Raw genomic sequence first — 11,036 nt, 5'->3', positions numbered from 1 at the left:
ACCTACGTCTGCACCTAACTTATCGCTGCAGCTGTACCGCGCCTAGCTTGGCAGCCCTCCTGGCGGCGATCGCTTCATACTCCCCCATACCGCCCGATAGCTCAACGAGCTGGCCTTGAGCCAGCCGAAAAACCGTTCCCGACCTTAGCACCCCCCCTGTCGACACTGCCTCCGAGTCGCTGCTTTCAGACGCAGACTCGTCAGCCTCGTCGCTCGAGCCCCGGACCCCTGGCGCTAGCTTGTATGGCGATTCTCCTTCTACCATGGTTCTGTGGGGTTGTCAATAGTTGCCTTTTATTATGACCCTCACGCCATATGCGGCGCCAACTGCGGCGCTCCCACTGCCCAAGCAGCGCTGGCGCTGACGTACCTCATAAAAAACCGATCGTGGGTTACTACTACTAGCGCACCACGATACTGTCTCAAGCCCATCACGAGACCCAGCGTCGTATCGGCATCCAAGTGCGTCGTCACTTCGTCGAGTATGAGCAGGTGCGGCGGCGGCCACAGCACAACGGCAAGCGCCACCCTAACCTTTTGCCCTCCCGATAGCTGCGCCAGCGGCACGTCCGATACCGTCTGTCCATGAAGCCCTAGACCGCCCAGGAGTGCTCGCGCTTCCTGTTCTAGCATGCCATCTCCAGCCGAGTCCATTACATGGCGGAGCGCCGTTAGCTGTGCGTTTGCCGACGCCATGGCCGTCATCTCCTCAACCGACTGCTGCGAATACCGACCAATCCTCACTCGCCCGTGTCGCATAATCGTGCCAGACGTCGGTCGTAGACCCCCACTTTCGTCACCGCCCGTAATCAGAGACACCAATGTGCTCTTGCCACTCCCATTGAGTCCTGCCACCCCTATCCGCGCACGTGGATGTATCGTCAAACTGACGTCCCTCAATATCGGCCCGTCTGTGTTTTTAGAATACGCAAAGCACACCTGGTCCAGATGCACCAGCGCTCCAGGGAACCGTAGCTCTGATGGTTGGTGGGGAAAGGAGACATCTACCGGCGGATCAAAATTCGGGACTTCCACTTCTGCGCGACGGGACGTGTGATAGCCTGCAAGGTCGCGATTCAGTTTGAACCGACCGCCTTTCCAACTGACTTGCACTCCCATCCTCTCATCCAGCTTCTTCTTCCTGGATGCTGCCTGCTTCAGCTTCTTGTCATCCCCCTTGTCCCTGGCCGCTTTGATATTGCCTGCAATGCTCTTCTCCACGTGCTTCTTCTGCTTATCTAACGCCTCCTTCATCTTTGTCATATGCTTTGCCTTTTTCCATCTCTCTCGCTCGTACAAACTGAGGTTGCCGCGAAACGTCTCCAGGGTCTGGTTACGCAACACGATCAGTTCCTCTGCAACGGCATCACCGAAATTGCGGTCATGGGTCGTCAGCAGGACGGTTGTGCCGTTCAGGCCGCGGATGTAGTTCTGCAGCCATATGATTGATGGCAAATCAAGGAAATTTGTGGGTTCATCCAGCAGCAGCACATCGGAGTACTGTGCAAGGGCACAAGCAAGGTCACAACGTGTTTTCCAACCCCCGGAGAGCTCTGATACCGGGTTGTCGATGCGCTCCTCCTTGAAACCAAGACCCAACAAGACCATGCGGGCTTTCATCTCTGCCTGACCGGCATCCATGAGTTCCAAAGAGGCTTGCACGCCCGAAAGCATGTCTGAGGCGGCTTGTATCTCTTCACTAAGCTCCATGGGATTAATTTCGGTTTCTCCGTCTTCTAATCGCTTGCCAGACTCGTCGAAGCGCTCTTCAAGTTTGACCAGCTCTTTCCTGGCCTGCTTCCCTCGTGCGCCGCTCCTTCTCTCGGCGATACGATGACATTCTTTCAACTGCAGTGCCAGCCGGTCGTGGCCAATGCGTCGGTGGGCCCTAACAGCCGCCATGGAATCAACAGAATCTGCAAATGCTTCTCTAAGCATTTTTTCTTCGCGCAAATAGCACTCTCTGGTCCGATCGCTGCGGACCACGTGCTGCAAAACCGTTTCACTCTCAAGCTTGAGCCTGCCCATGTCATCCTCCAGATGCTCGTCTCTAGTCTGACCTAAGAGTAGGATACGAGTGCTCCATGGAATACCGGGAATCAGCCCATTCGCTATAGCCTTGAGCAAAGTGGACTTGCCGGTCCCATTGCGGCCTACGAGAACGTAATGCCGAGCTTCGACTAGGTGAAGTGTGCTATGTGACAGCAATTCCCTGTTCGCTACTGCAATTGATAGGTCCTTGACGAGTATCTAAAAATATGAGCAATCATACAACCCTTGGAAGGTCACTAGGTATCGTACCTCCTTGGAAGCGGGTGCATCTACGGCGTCAAGTGCATAGCGCGACTGTTGCACCGTGACTGTGATATGCCCACCGCTCGGATGGCCCTCAACTGCCGCCCCCCCGTCTTTGGTTTTGCGTACCATTGGCCTGGTGATTGGAAAGTTTTGCCGTGCTGACCGGTCGTCCTCAGAATTGGTAGTTAGATGAGATTACGAGAGTATGCTTGCTCTGGTCTTTCCCAACGACCTCACACATATAGCCATATGGCTTACAAGGCTAGCACGATCAATGCTGGAGCAGTGGCGTTGCCAAACCAAGACATGGCTCGGCTCAGGATGAGTCGAATCCGCCTACTCTGATTGGACAGACCCTGCATAACTAAGCATCAGCTCGACGAAAGGCACGGCATGTGAGCAAGCACCCTCTTGCTACCTATCACCTACGAATCACATGCATTCTATTTAATGCATTGTATTATGAAATCATGAATATCCGGATTACTTCTACAATTGACACCCTCACAACTCTGCCTGCTCTCGCTGCTCAATCAAGTCTCAGATTTCTTACATCGTATATCAATAGCGACTGCCATACACATCGCCGATCCCTACTTTTTCCATCGCAGAGCATCCAACTTTCCGACTATCCGCACAAACCTGTCGCCGCTTTAGAACCAATATTGCCAAGACCCCTAGCTGCGCCATATCATCATTCGCCTCAGAAGCCTGTTCTTTTGCTGAAGAAGGCGCTTGGTATAGTCGTCTTCTTACGGGTTGCAGTACATTGAATCATCCGTAAGGGCAGGGCTGTGTTGTTGCATCTACTCCTCCATCGCTTCTTTATGTTCTAGGTACAGAGTCGCTTCCCAGATGAGATTCCTGTCTGCATCAGAGTAGCCGGCCCAGCCGATGAGGTCCTCTGGCCAGCAGTATCCATCATATAGCATTCTGATTCTCTGGTCATCTAGCTTCTGAAGCTCCGCATCAAATCCGAAAGCTTTGTCGATTTGGGGTATCTGCTGCTGCGTTGTTGCTTGATCAGCTGCCGAGCTTGACCGACGCTCGTTCTCTTCAATGAGCCGAGTGGCCCACCTTACGTGTTCTTGCACAGCCTCACCCATCTCATCCCAGCCAGTGATGCCTTCGGGGAACACGCGACCCTGGGCTACGGCTTCTTCCCGCAGCTTGGCTACGTTGTTGAGTAATTCTTGAGCTGTATCCGTCATGCATTCTCCCTCTGGGATGTATGGTTTTTCTGGTGTGTTTTCCCTAACTTGCTCAGTAGGCACATAAGAACCAAGCTCGTCGAAGTAAGGCTGACTGGTAGGATAATTCAACCCATTCAGTCTCGCAAAATTCTTCCGCCTCATCGCAATGTGCTCCCGAGCAGCAAAATTCGCCTCCTGCATTCTCTTATCTGCAAGCAAACGTTCACGTTCCTCTTCTGGGATATAAATTGGCGTCCCGTCCACATCCAATGTGCCAGCCGGCCCAGCTCCACCCGTCATCATAAAAGCTTCTTCGTCAAATTCTTCGTCCGGTTGACGAATGTCCCACCACTTGCGCTCTGCGCGCGTGACTAGCGTGGCATCTAAAGGTCCTTTCTGGTACTTAGGGGATAAGTAGCTCCCAGGAAGATGCATAGTATCTGGGTAGGGATTGTTGCGCATGATGGAGCGGGCTTCTGACTTGGGCGCAGGCTTGGGAGGCCAAGGAGTACCGCAGTGTTCGCAGAATGTGGTTTCTGTACTGTGTCTGCTGCTGCAAGTTGGAAAAATGATGTAGTTCTGGTTCGATTGTGTCGGCTGATGTGTTGGCAGTGTTGGTGCTGACGGTTGCGTTGTGATGGTGAACATGCTTTTCATCAAGGAAGGTCTTACTGCAGCACCGGAGTCTGGCTGTGCTGGACGCTTCGAATTGACGTTTCCCGCGTTTTCGGTTCCAGCTATCGTAATACGGGGAATATCTAGTACTGGATATTCCACTGCTGCGCTATCCCTCCTTCGAAGCATTGCGTTGGTTGGCGATGTGGTATTGACCTCGCTGTTTTTATAGTAACTTTCTACTGTATCACCCAAGTCTGGCGATGCTGGGCGCATCGATTTGACATTTACCGCGGTCTTAGCTGGTGTATCACGATTCTTTGGTACCGAACTCGGCTGTACCGTGGTATCCCTTCCCACAGGCACTGTATGAGTAGACCTCTTCGTCCGCGGCATACTCTGGCTTCCTCGTCCAGCACCGGAGACTGTCTGGACTGGAAACTTCGACTTGACCTTTGTCACAGTCTCGGTCATTTCTGGCGTACCACGAGGAATCTTTGGTACGGAACTCGGCTTTACCTTGGTATCCCTCCGCACAGACAGTATAACATTAGGCCACGGCACATTCTGGTCTCCACTTCCTTGCTGCATCGTCGTTCCATCTTCACCAGCAGCATTAGTCTTCAGCGCCTGCCTAGGTATCAAATAATCGGGGAGTATATCCGATGTAGGTCGTGGAGCAGGAAGCGGTACACCCGTTTCCTGCGCTCTAGGCGTATAGTCGTCATCATCGCCATCAGAGCTATCAGCATCAGAACCCTCAGAGCTATCCGAGCTGGAATCGACATCTATCCCCCACCTTTCCGCAACCTCATCCTTCACACCAATAAACCTACCCACAGCCTTCGGAATACTCCGCACAGCTCTGAATCCGCGCCTAGTAACCGCGGGTATAATGGCGCCTGATGCGTTGTATAATTCACTGACACCATCGATAGTAGCTGCGGGGATGACACCCCATCGTGCGGAAGGCATGCCAATGAAGGTGTTGGGGGCGCGACCAGAGTTTAGTTTATGTCTCTTGGACAAGGGTTGGGAGGAGGAGTCTGCATCAGGTCGGCGTGGGTATTCGACTATTCCTTCTGGTTTTGGCGGAGCTGGGGGGTCGAGAAACCATGATGCCCATCCTCCTTCGTATACCTTTCTAGCGACCCATTCATCCCATGATTCTGACCCTAACCCATCCAAGTCTTTCCGAGGCCAGAAATCTTGCAGGGAAATGTGCTGCCGGATATCATGAGGGTCGTTGAGTTGGATTTGGAGTTCGGGCCCGGGTGGGACGTAGCGGGCTGTGGCTTCGTCCTGGAGGATCTGATGGTAGATTTTTTCTTCGGTTGTTTTGGGTCGGAAGAGGCGCTTGGGTTGCTGTCGGCATCTTTGTTCGGATCTTTGCTGCAGGATGCTTCGTGGGCTTGTCTGCGCAAAATATTCTCGCCTATCTGGTCGCCCGTACTGCAACTTTCTCATATCATGGCGATACTCGTCTGATAGCCTCTTCTTGGGTTCAAAGCTCGTCTGAGTTGTAAACTCAATTTTCTCCTGAGGAGACCTTTGTCTTACAGCCGGCGGCGACGACGCCCTCTTCCTCTTTCCCGAGGAGCCGGACGAAGAGTCGTAGTAGTCTGCAGGGAGGCCGTAGCCTGTGCTAGCGTATGGATTCCTGGACAACATGTGTGTGTATTGACGGTTGAAGTGGCGAAGATTTGAGTTGGACAAGAAATGGAAAGCTTGATCGATATTCTGGTTTTTCGAGGTGTTGGGCGGACAAAGAGAAGGGGTTGTCATGGATGACGATGGTGAGACAAAGAGTGAGGATGGAAGATAAAGAGTAAAGAGTATGTGGTGAGACAATGCGCAAGACTTTGATCTGGAGGAATGATACTGCGCGCGTTGGAGAAAGATCGCTGTTGGGCAGGGTTGATGATGGCGGATGCGTGGTTGATGAGGGAACAGGTAAATAATAGTAGGTCCCAGTCTTCGCCTTCACTTAATTATTATATTCCGTGTTTATTTTTCTATAGATTGAGCTGATTAGGTGAGTGTGTCGAGCGCTTTGTCTGAGACAGGGTCCAGAAGGTAGCACAAAATGCTTGGCGTGGCAATTCGAGGAAACATCGATCACATGATTTCGAGGAGAGCTCTACAGAGGCTTTGCGACTCTTATCTAGCACAGTATAAAAGATAGCTCAACGTCTGTACTAGTTCTGTTGTTGAAAAATGAGAGGTTCTATTGCTGTTTGAAGATGATTCCTCGTTGGAAAGAAAAGACATATGATACATCTTGATGGAAAGATAGGAACATTGAAGCCTTTATGATGACTTGGACGATATATGAAAGGACCAAAGAGTAGTATGACTATTCGCACTGGGAATATTTCTTGGCACATAGATCAAAACTGACAGTATATCCTATCCTTGGCGTACCAACCTAAAGAACCATCGATTATGTGACGGTTGTGAGGAGAAGCAGATCACGTGTTGGTGTTCTGGTGCTGCTTCCTCACTTTATTGAGCACCTCTTACCTCAGCTGGATCATAGATACGTCATATAAACAGACCCTGCTGCTGCCTTCGTAAAAAGGCGAGCAGAAACAACACTACAAGAAAACATACACGATATACTCTGATTACTGCCTCGCGCGGTTACGCTTTGATTGACTGCATATACTGCAACATATTATATGCTTTTGACGAGAGTTCTTCCGAGCTTTTTTAACTCCTGCCTGACAGTATAACAATACAAAGCTTCGAAAAACTCAGTGCACGTGGTCCCCACGAGATCGACGTTTGAATGACGAAGGAAGTACTGGTCGGTAGTCTTGCTAGTACGGGCATAGTCCGACCACGCCTCTATCACGCAGTACACATCCTACGCTAATGTACTCCCTTTCCAAATAGTGCTACTCCTAATACTTAAAAATGCCATGTGCATTGTATTTCCCCACTATGAGATGAAGATACGGGTCACGCTGCGGAGACATTGATCCGAGGGTGGGAGTATATGTAGACTGGAAAGGAGACACGTTTCGTGCTGTGATTCATCTCTTCAATTCAACATGAGCAAGATCCTCATCACTGGTGCCACTGGCTACGTGGGCGGCACAGTCCTCGCTCAGCTCATTGCAAGCACTGAACTCAGTCTCAAACCCCTCACTTTCGATGTCCTCATTCGCGACAATGTACAGGCCTCCAAATTGAAGGAAGCATATGGATCTCGCGTCAACACGATCAGATGGACTGGTCTAGATGACACAGTCTTTATCGAAGACACAGCCACAAACTACGATATTGTCATCAACACTGGCTCTGGCTTCATCCCAGAAGGCGCTGCAGCCTTTGTCAACGGCCTGGCACGCGGCGTCAACACAGGCAAACCAGCACCGTGGATGCTACATATCTCCGGCTGCACCAATGTTTCCGACCGTCCCCTGACACAACCTCCACGCCCGCCCTACGAATGGGACGACGAAAGGGACGGGGCTGGGATCTTTCATTTTATGAAAGCCCTTGACGAAGAGGATCCATACTCACAGCGCACAACCGAACTCAGTGTTCTCGAAGCAGCCACTGCAACAGGCGTGAATGCCATCAGCATCAACACGCCTTGTATATTTGGTGAAGGAGGAGCTTTGTTCAACCGCCAAGGCCTTGTCATTCCTCTAATCATGATGTACGTGGTGCAACATGGTTATGGCTGGAACCTCAACGACACAGCCAATTTTGACTGGGTCCACGTCTCCGACCTAGCAAAGATGTACGTCCTCGCGCGCACTATTCTCGAGCGTGAGGACCGGGGCGTCAGATACCTCCCTTCTGGTCGAAACGGTGTGATGTTCGCGGCGGTTGGTCACACGCTCATCAAGGATATCAACCAGAGGTGCCTAGACCTAGCATTTGAAGATGGTTTGTTGCCGCGTGAGGATACTCCACAGGAGAAGGAAATCCGGAATGTATCGCTGGATGAAATTGCCGAGAAGTTGACTGCGGGTCGTCGCGATATTGCCGAGTGTGGCTGGGCTGGGCATACGACTACGAAGGCGGTATTGGCGCGTAGACTCTTGGGATGGCAGCCGGGGATGCTGCAGGCGACTTAGGAGAAGGATTTCAAGGATGAGCTGGGTGCGTTGAAGGAAGGTAGGCGGATGTTCTCTACGGAGAGCTGTATTGGCGCGAAGAAGTAAACTGTGGGTCTGGAGTTCTCTTGGATGATATCAGAAAGGTACCCAAGACTTACCAATCTATTTCCAGCGTCACGAAGTACATCCATGCGTGATTGACCTCTGATTCTGTATGCATATTCATCCGTTGGGCAAGTTAGATCATGCAAAGACAGCTGTCATCTCCTCCTTCCCGCGGAGCGTACCTTCTGCATTTATGGGTACCCATGACTAAGCACAAAGTCGTTCCATATCCTAGGGAAGCTACAGCACTATCCCAACCCCACTTGAACACAAATACTCCAAATGCCATGCCACATCTACACAAGAGCAAAGCGGCACAGTCTACCTACCAAGCAATTCTTTCGCAGCTGAAAACACATGATCAATCTCTCCAGACCGCCTTGAAATTGTCATAATATGCAATGCGTCGATTCTGAAATCCCAAAGCGGAAAGCCCGTTGGAAGGATCCCCGCTAGATTATGGCATAGCGTGGGGGATTGCTCAGCACGAGTCAGTGCATTGGGAGGCTCATGCGGAACATTTCTGCCGGAGGCTCAAGCTAGTCCTCCAGTGAGTCTGATCGACTAGAAAGTTTAGTATGTGTTGATCATCTTGAAGCTGTCGGAGCAAACAGAGCAACCAAACGCAATTAAATTACTACACAATAAAAAACATGTTACTACACCAGAGCGTCTAACCACAGCCGCGCGTCTCAAACCAAGACAATTTCACATTGCGGCGTAGGTAGGCGACAGCCCAGCGCCCTGGGTTAAATCTGTCTCAAAGATGTGAATTTGAATAGAGCAAGAAAACAGTCACAATGATCGACAATGCCTTGTTCTATCTCCGTGGCACAAATGCTCATCCCTGTGGCGTCAGTCATATCTCTAAAGGAGCGGTTGCTGTACGACTACATAGGCGCGCGTCTATTTCTCCACCGTCTCCTACTAGCTTCACAGCATCACATCAGGTATGGCACCTCAGGCTCTGCTGGTCCATGTACAAGTATCAAATCATCAGCTTCATACTCGCGGCTTTGATGGCGACAGCAAACAAGTGTCGTTATTTGTTGTTGGCTTTCCGTTTATAGTTATAACGAGCATCATCGTTCTACTGCGCGTTCATGTGCTAGTACGTTTACTACAGTTACAGCTGGCAGCAGATGATTGTAAGCTCACCCTACATGGCCCAAAATATCTAAACGAGATCTCTATACTAACAAACCCTTGAACGCCAGATCTAATGCTAGCCGGTACACTCTCCACCATCGGCCTCTCAATCGCAATCATGTTCTGTCCGTCCCCTCCCCTCCAACCCACCGTACTAACAACCCCCCCCCCCCCCCCCAAAAAAAAACAGCCGGCTACTACGGCGTCGGCATGCACAGTCGGTGCCCCCTCCTCCCCTTTACCCACCCATCCCCAGCTAACCACACCCCAGCACCCTCCATACCACCCCTAAATCTCGCCCCAATGCTAAAAGCAAACCTTGCCTGCCGCGTCCTCTACACAACCGCCGTCTTCTGCGTCAAATCCAGTATCCTGCTCTTCTGCCTGCGTCTCGATCCGCACCTTCGCACCCGTCGCCTCGTTTACGTCTTGCTCGTCTCGGTGGCTTTGCTCACCGTCGTCACATTCTTTGTGCTGCTGTTTGTCTGTATGCCGCCGTCGCTGTTTTGGGATTTGAGTAGGCAGGCACGGGAGCCGGAGAAGTGCTTGACGCAGAGTACGCAGCAGGTTTTCTTTGAGGTGAATGGCGGGGTAAAATATGTGCGCCCCGATATGGAGAAGATGGAGATGGAGGAAAGTGTGCTGACGGTTTTGGTGCAGTATCACTCAATATGTAGCGATATACAGCCTCCCGCTCTTCATACTCTGGAAACTACAAATGCCACGTTCGCAGAAAGTCGCCCTGGGCGCGCTCCTCTGCGTCGGACTGGTGGCTGTGGTGGCGGGTTGTGTGAGGTTTTACTATGTGCTTTCTCTGGGGAAAGAGGAGGATATTTGGTGGTATATGGCGGATTCGTTGAATTGGTTTAGTGTTGAGATTTATGCTGGTAAGTCCACGTTCCAGTACGTTCCTTACTTCATTCATCACACGACTAATTGTTTTATACCCAGCCATCATATGCTCCTCAGCTTCCACGCTCAAGATCCTCGTCAAAACTTATATCCCCAGGGTGTGGAATAGTAGTATCCACGCGAGCCGGAGCCGCAGTCACAGCAACGGTAGACATGTGTTTATGCAGTCAAATAATACTTCTACGCGCCACAAGCGGTCGGGTAGTAAGGAATACTCGACGAAGCCGTGTAGTGCAGGCAGTGAGAAGGAGTTGAGCGAAAGAAAGTATGGATTCGACGGGCTGACGGAGATGGAGAATGAGAGTGAAGAGGCTATCGTTGGAGTAAGTTGTGTTGGAGAAGAAAAAGAGGATGACGGTAGTAGGGACGAAGGTGTGAGAGAAGAGCAGGGGTTGAAAGATGAAGAAGGGAGATCGGCAATGATGACAGAGGTGCCACGTGTAGAAGATGATCGGTGTTGACCCATACATAGTATTGGGGTTTAGTTGCCGCGATGCGTTGAAAATCCATATAGTCCAGAAAGCGTCGTAGTAGTAATACAGTACTGTTACAAAAAAATCTTCCCAATCCATCTATCCATGACTCAATCTTGCAAGCGCTATCCTTCCCACGCAGCGCCATTCGCTTTCACATCGATGTTAAACAATTTCAAAATCATGTCGTAATCCAACAAGGCCAGCATCCCCGT

At 51.0% G+C, this 11,036-nt stretch overlaps 4 protein-coding genes across 4 annotated transcripts; 2 read left to right on the top strand and 2 right to left on the bottom strand.

The window, feature by feature from the left end:
• Positions 1–19: 19 nt before the first annotated feature.
• On the bottom strand, positions 20–2,427 carry PtrM4_052870 (Uup, ATPase component ABC transporter with duplicated ATPase domain protein; the record flags this gene model as incomplete). Its single annotated transcript, XM_001937037.2, has 3 exons — positions 20–269; positions 371–2,250; positions 2,302–2,427. The coding sequence occupies 3 exons, from the start codon at positions 2,425–2,427 to the stop codon at positions 20–22; spliced, it is 2,256 nt and encodes a 751-aa protein (XP_001937072.2).
• Positions 2,428–3,104: 677 nt separating this feature from the next.
• PtrM4_052860 (AF-4 multi-domain protein) lies at positions 3,105–5,777 on the bottom strand (the record flags this gene model as incomplete). Its single annotated transcript, XM_001937036.1, has 1 exon — positions 3,105–5,777. The coding sequence occupies one exon, from the start codon at positions 5,775–5,777 to the stop codon at positions 3,105–3,107; it is 2,673 nt and encodes an 890-aa protein (XP_001937071.1).
• A 1,385-nt stretch (positions 5,778–7,162) lies between these two features.
• Positions 7,163–8,287, top strand: PtrM4_052850 (NAD dependent epimerase-dehydratase family protein; the record flags this gene model as incomplete). Its single annotated transcript, XM_001937035.1, has 2 exons — positions 7,163–8,146; positions 8,201–8,287. The coding sequence occupies 2 exons, from the start codon at positions 7,163–7,165 to the stop codon at positions 8,285–8,287; spliced, it is 1,071 nt and encodes a 356-aa protein (XP_001937070.1).
• A 1,993-nt stretch (positions 8,288–10,280) lies between these two features.
• Positions 10,281–10,726, top strand: PtrM4_052840 (uncharacterized protein; the record flags this gene model as incomplete). The annotated part of the gene is made up of 3 exons (XM_066104976.1): positions 10,281–10,323; positions 10,388–10,671; positions 10,721–10,726. 3 exons carry the CDS (start codon positions 10,281–10,283, stop codon positions 10,724–10,726), a joined length of 333 nt encoding a protein of 110 aa, XP_065959540.1.
• Positions 10,727–11,036: the final 310 nt, after the last annotated feature.

This window comes from Pyrenophora tritici-repentis, chromosome 10 (genome assembly GCF_003171515.1).
Source record: "Pyrenophora tritici-repentis strain M4 chromosome 10, whole genome shotgun sequence".
NCBI lineage: Eukaryota > Fungi > Ascomycota > Dothideomycetes > Pleosporales > Pleosporaceae > Pyrenophora > Pyrenophora tritici-repentis.
This window is presented reverse-complemented; position numbering and strand designations above follow the sequence as displayed.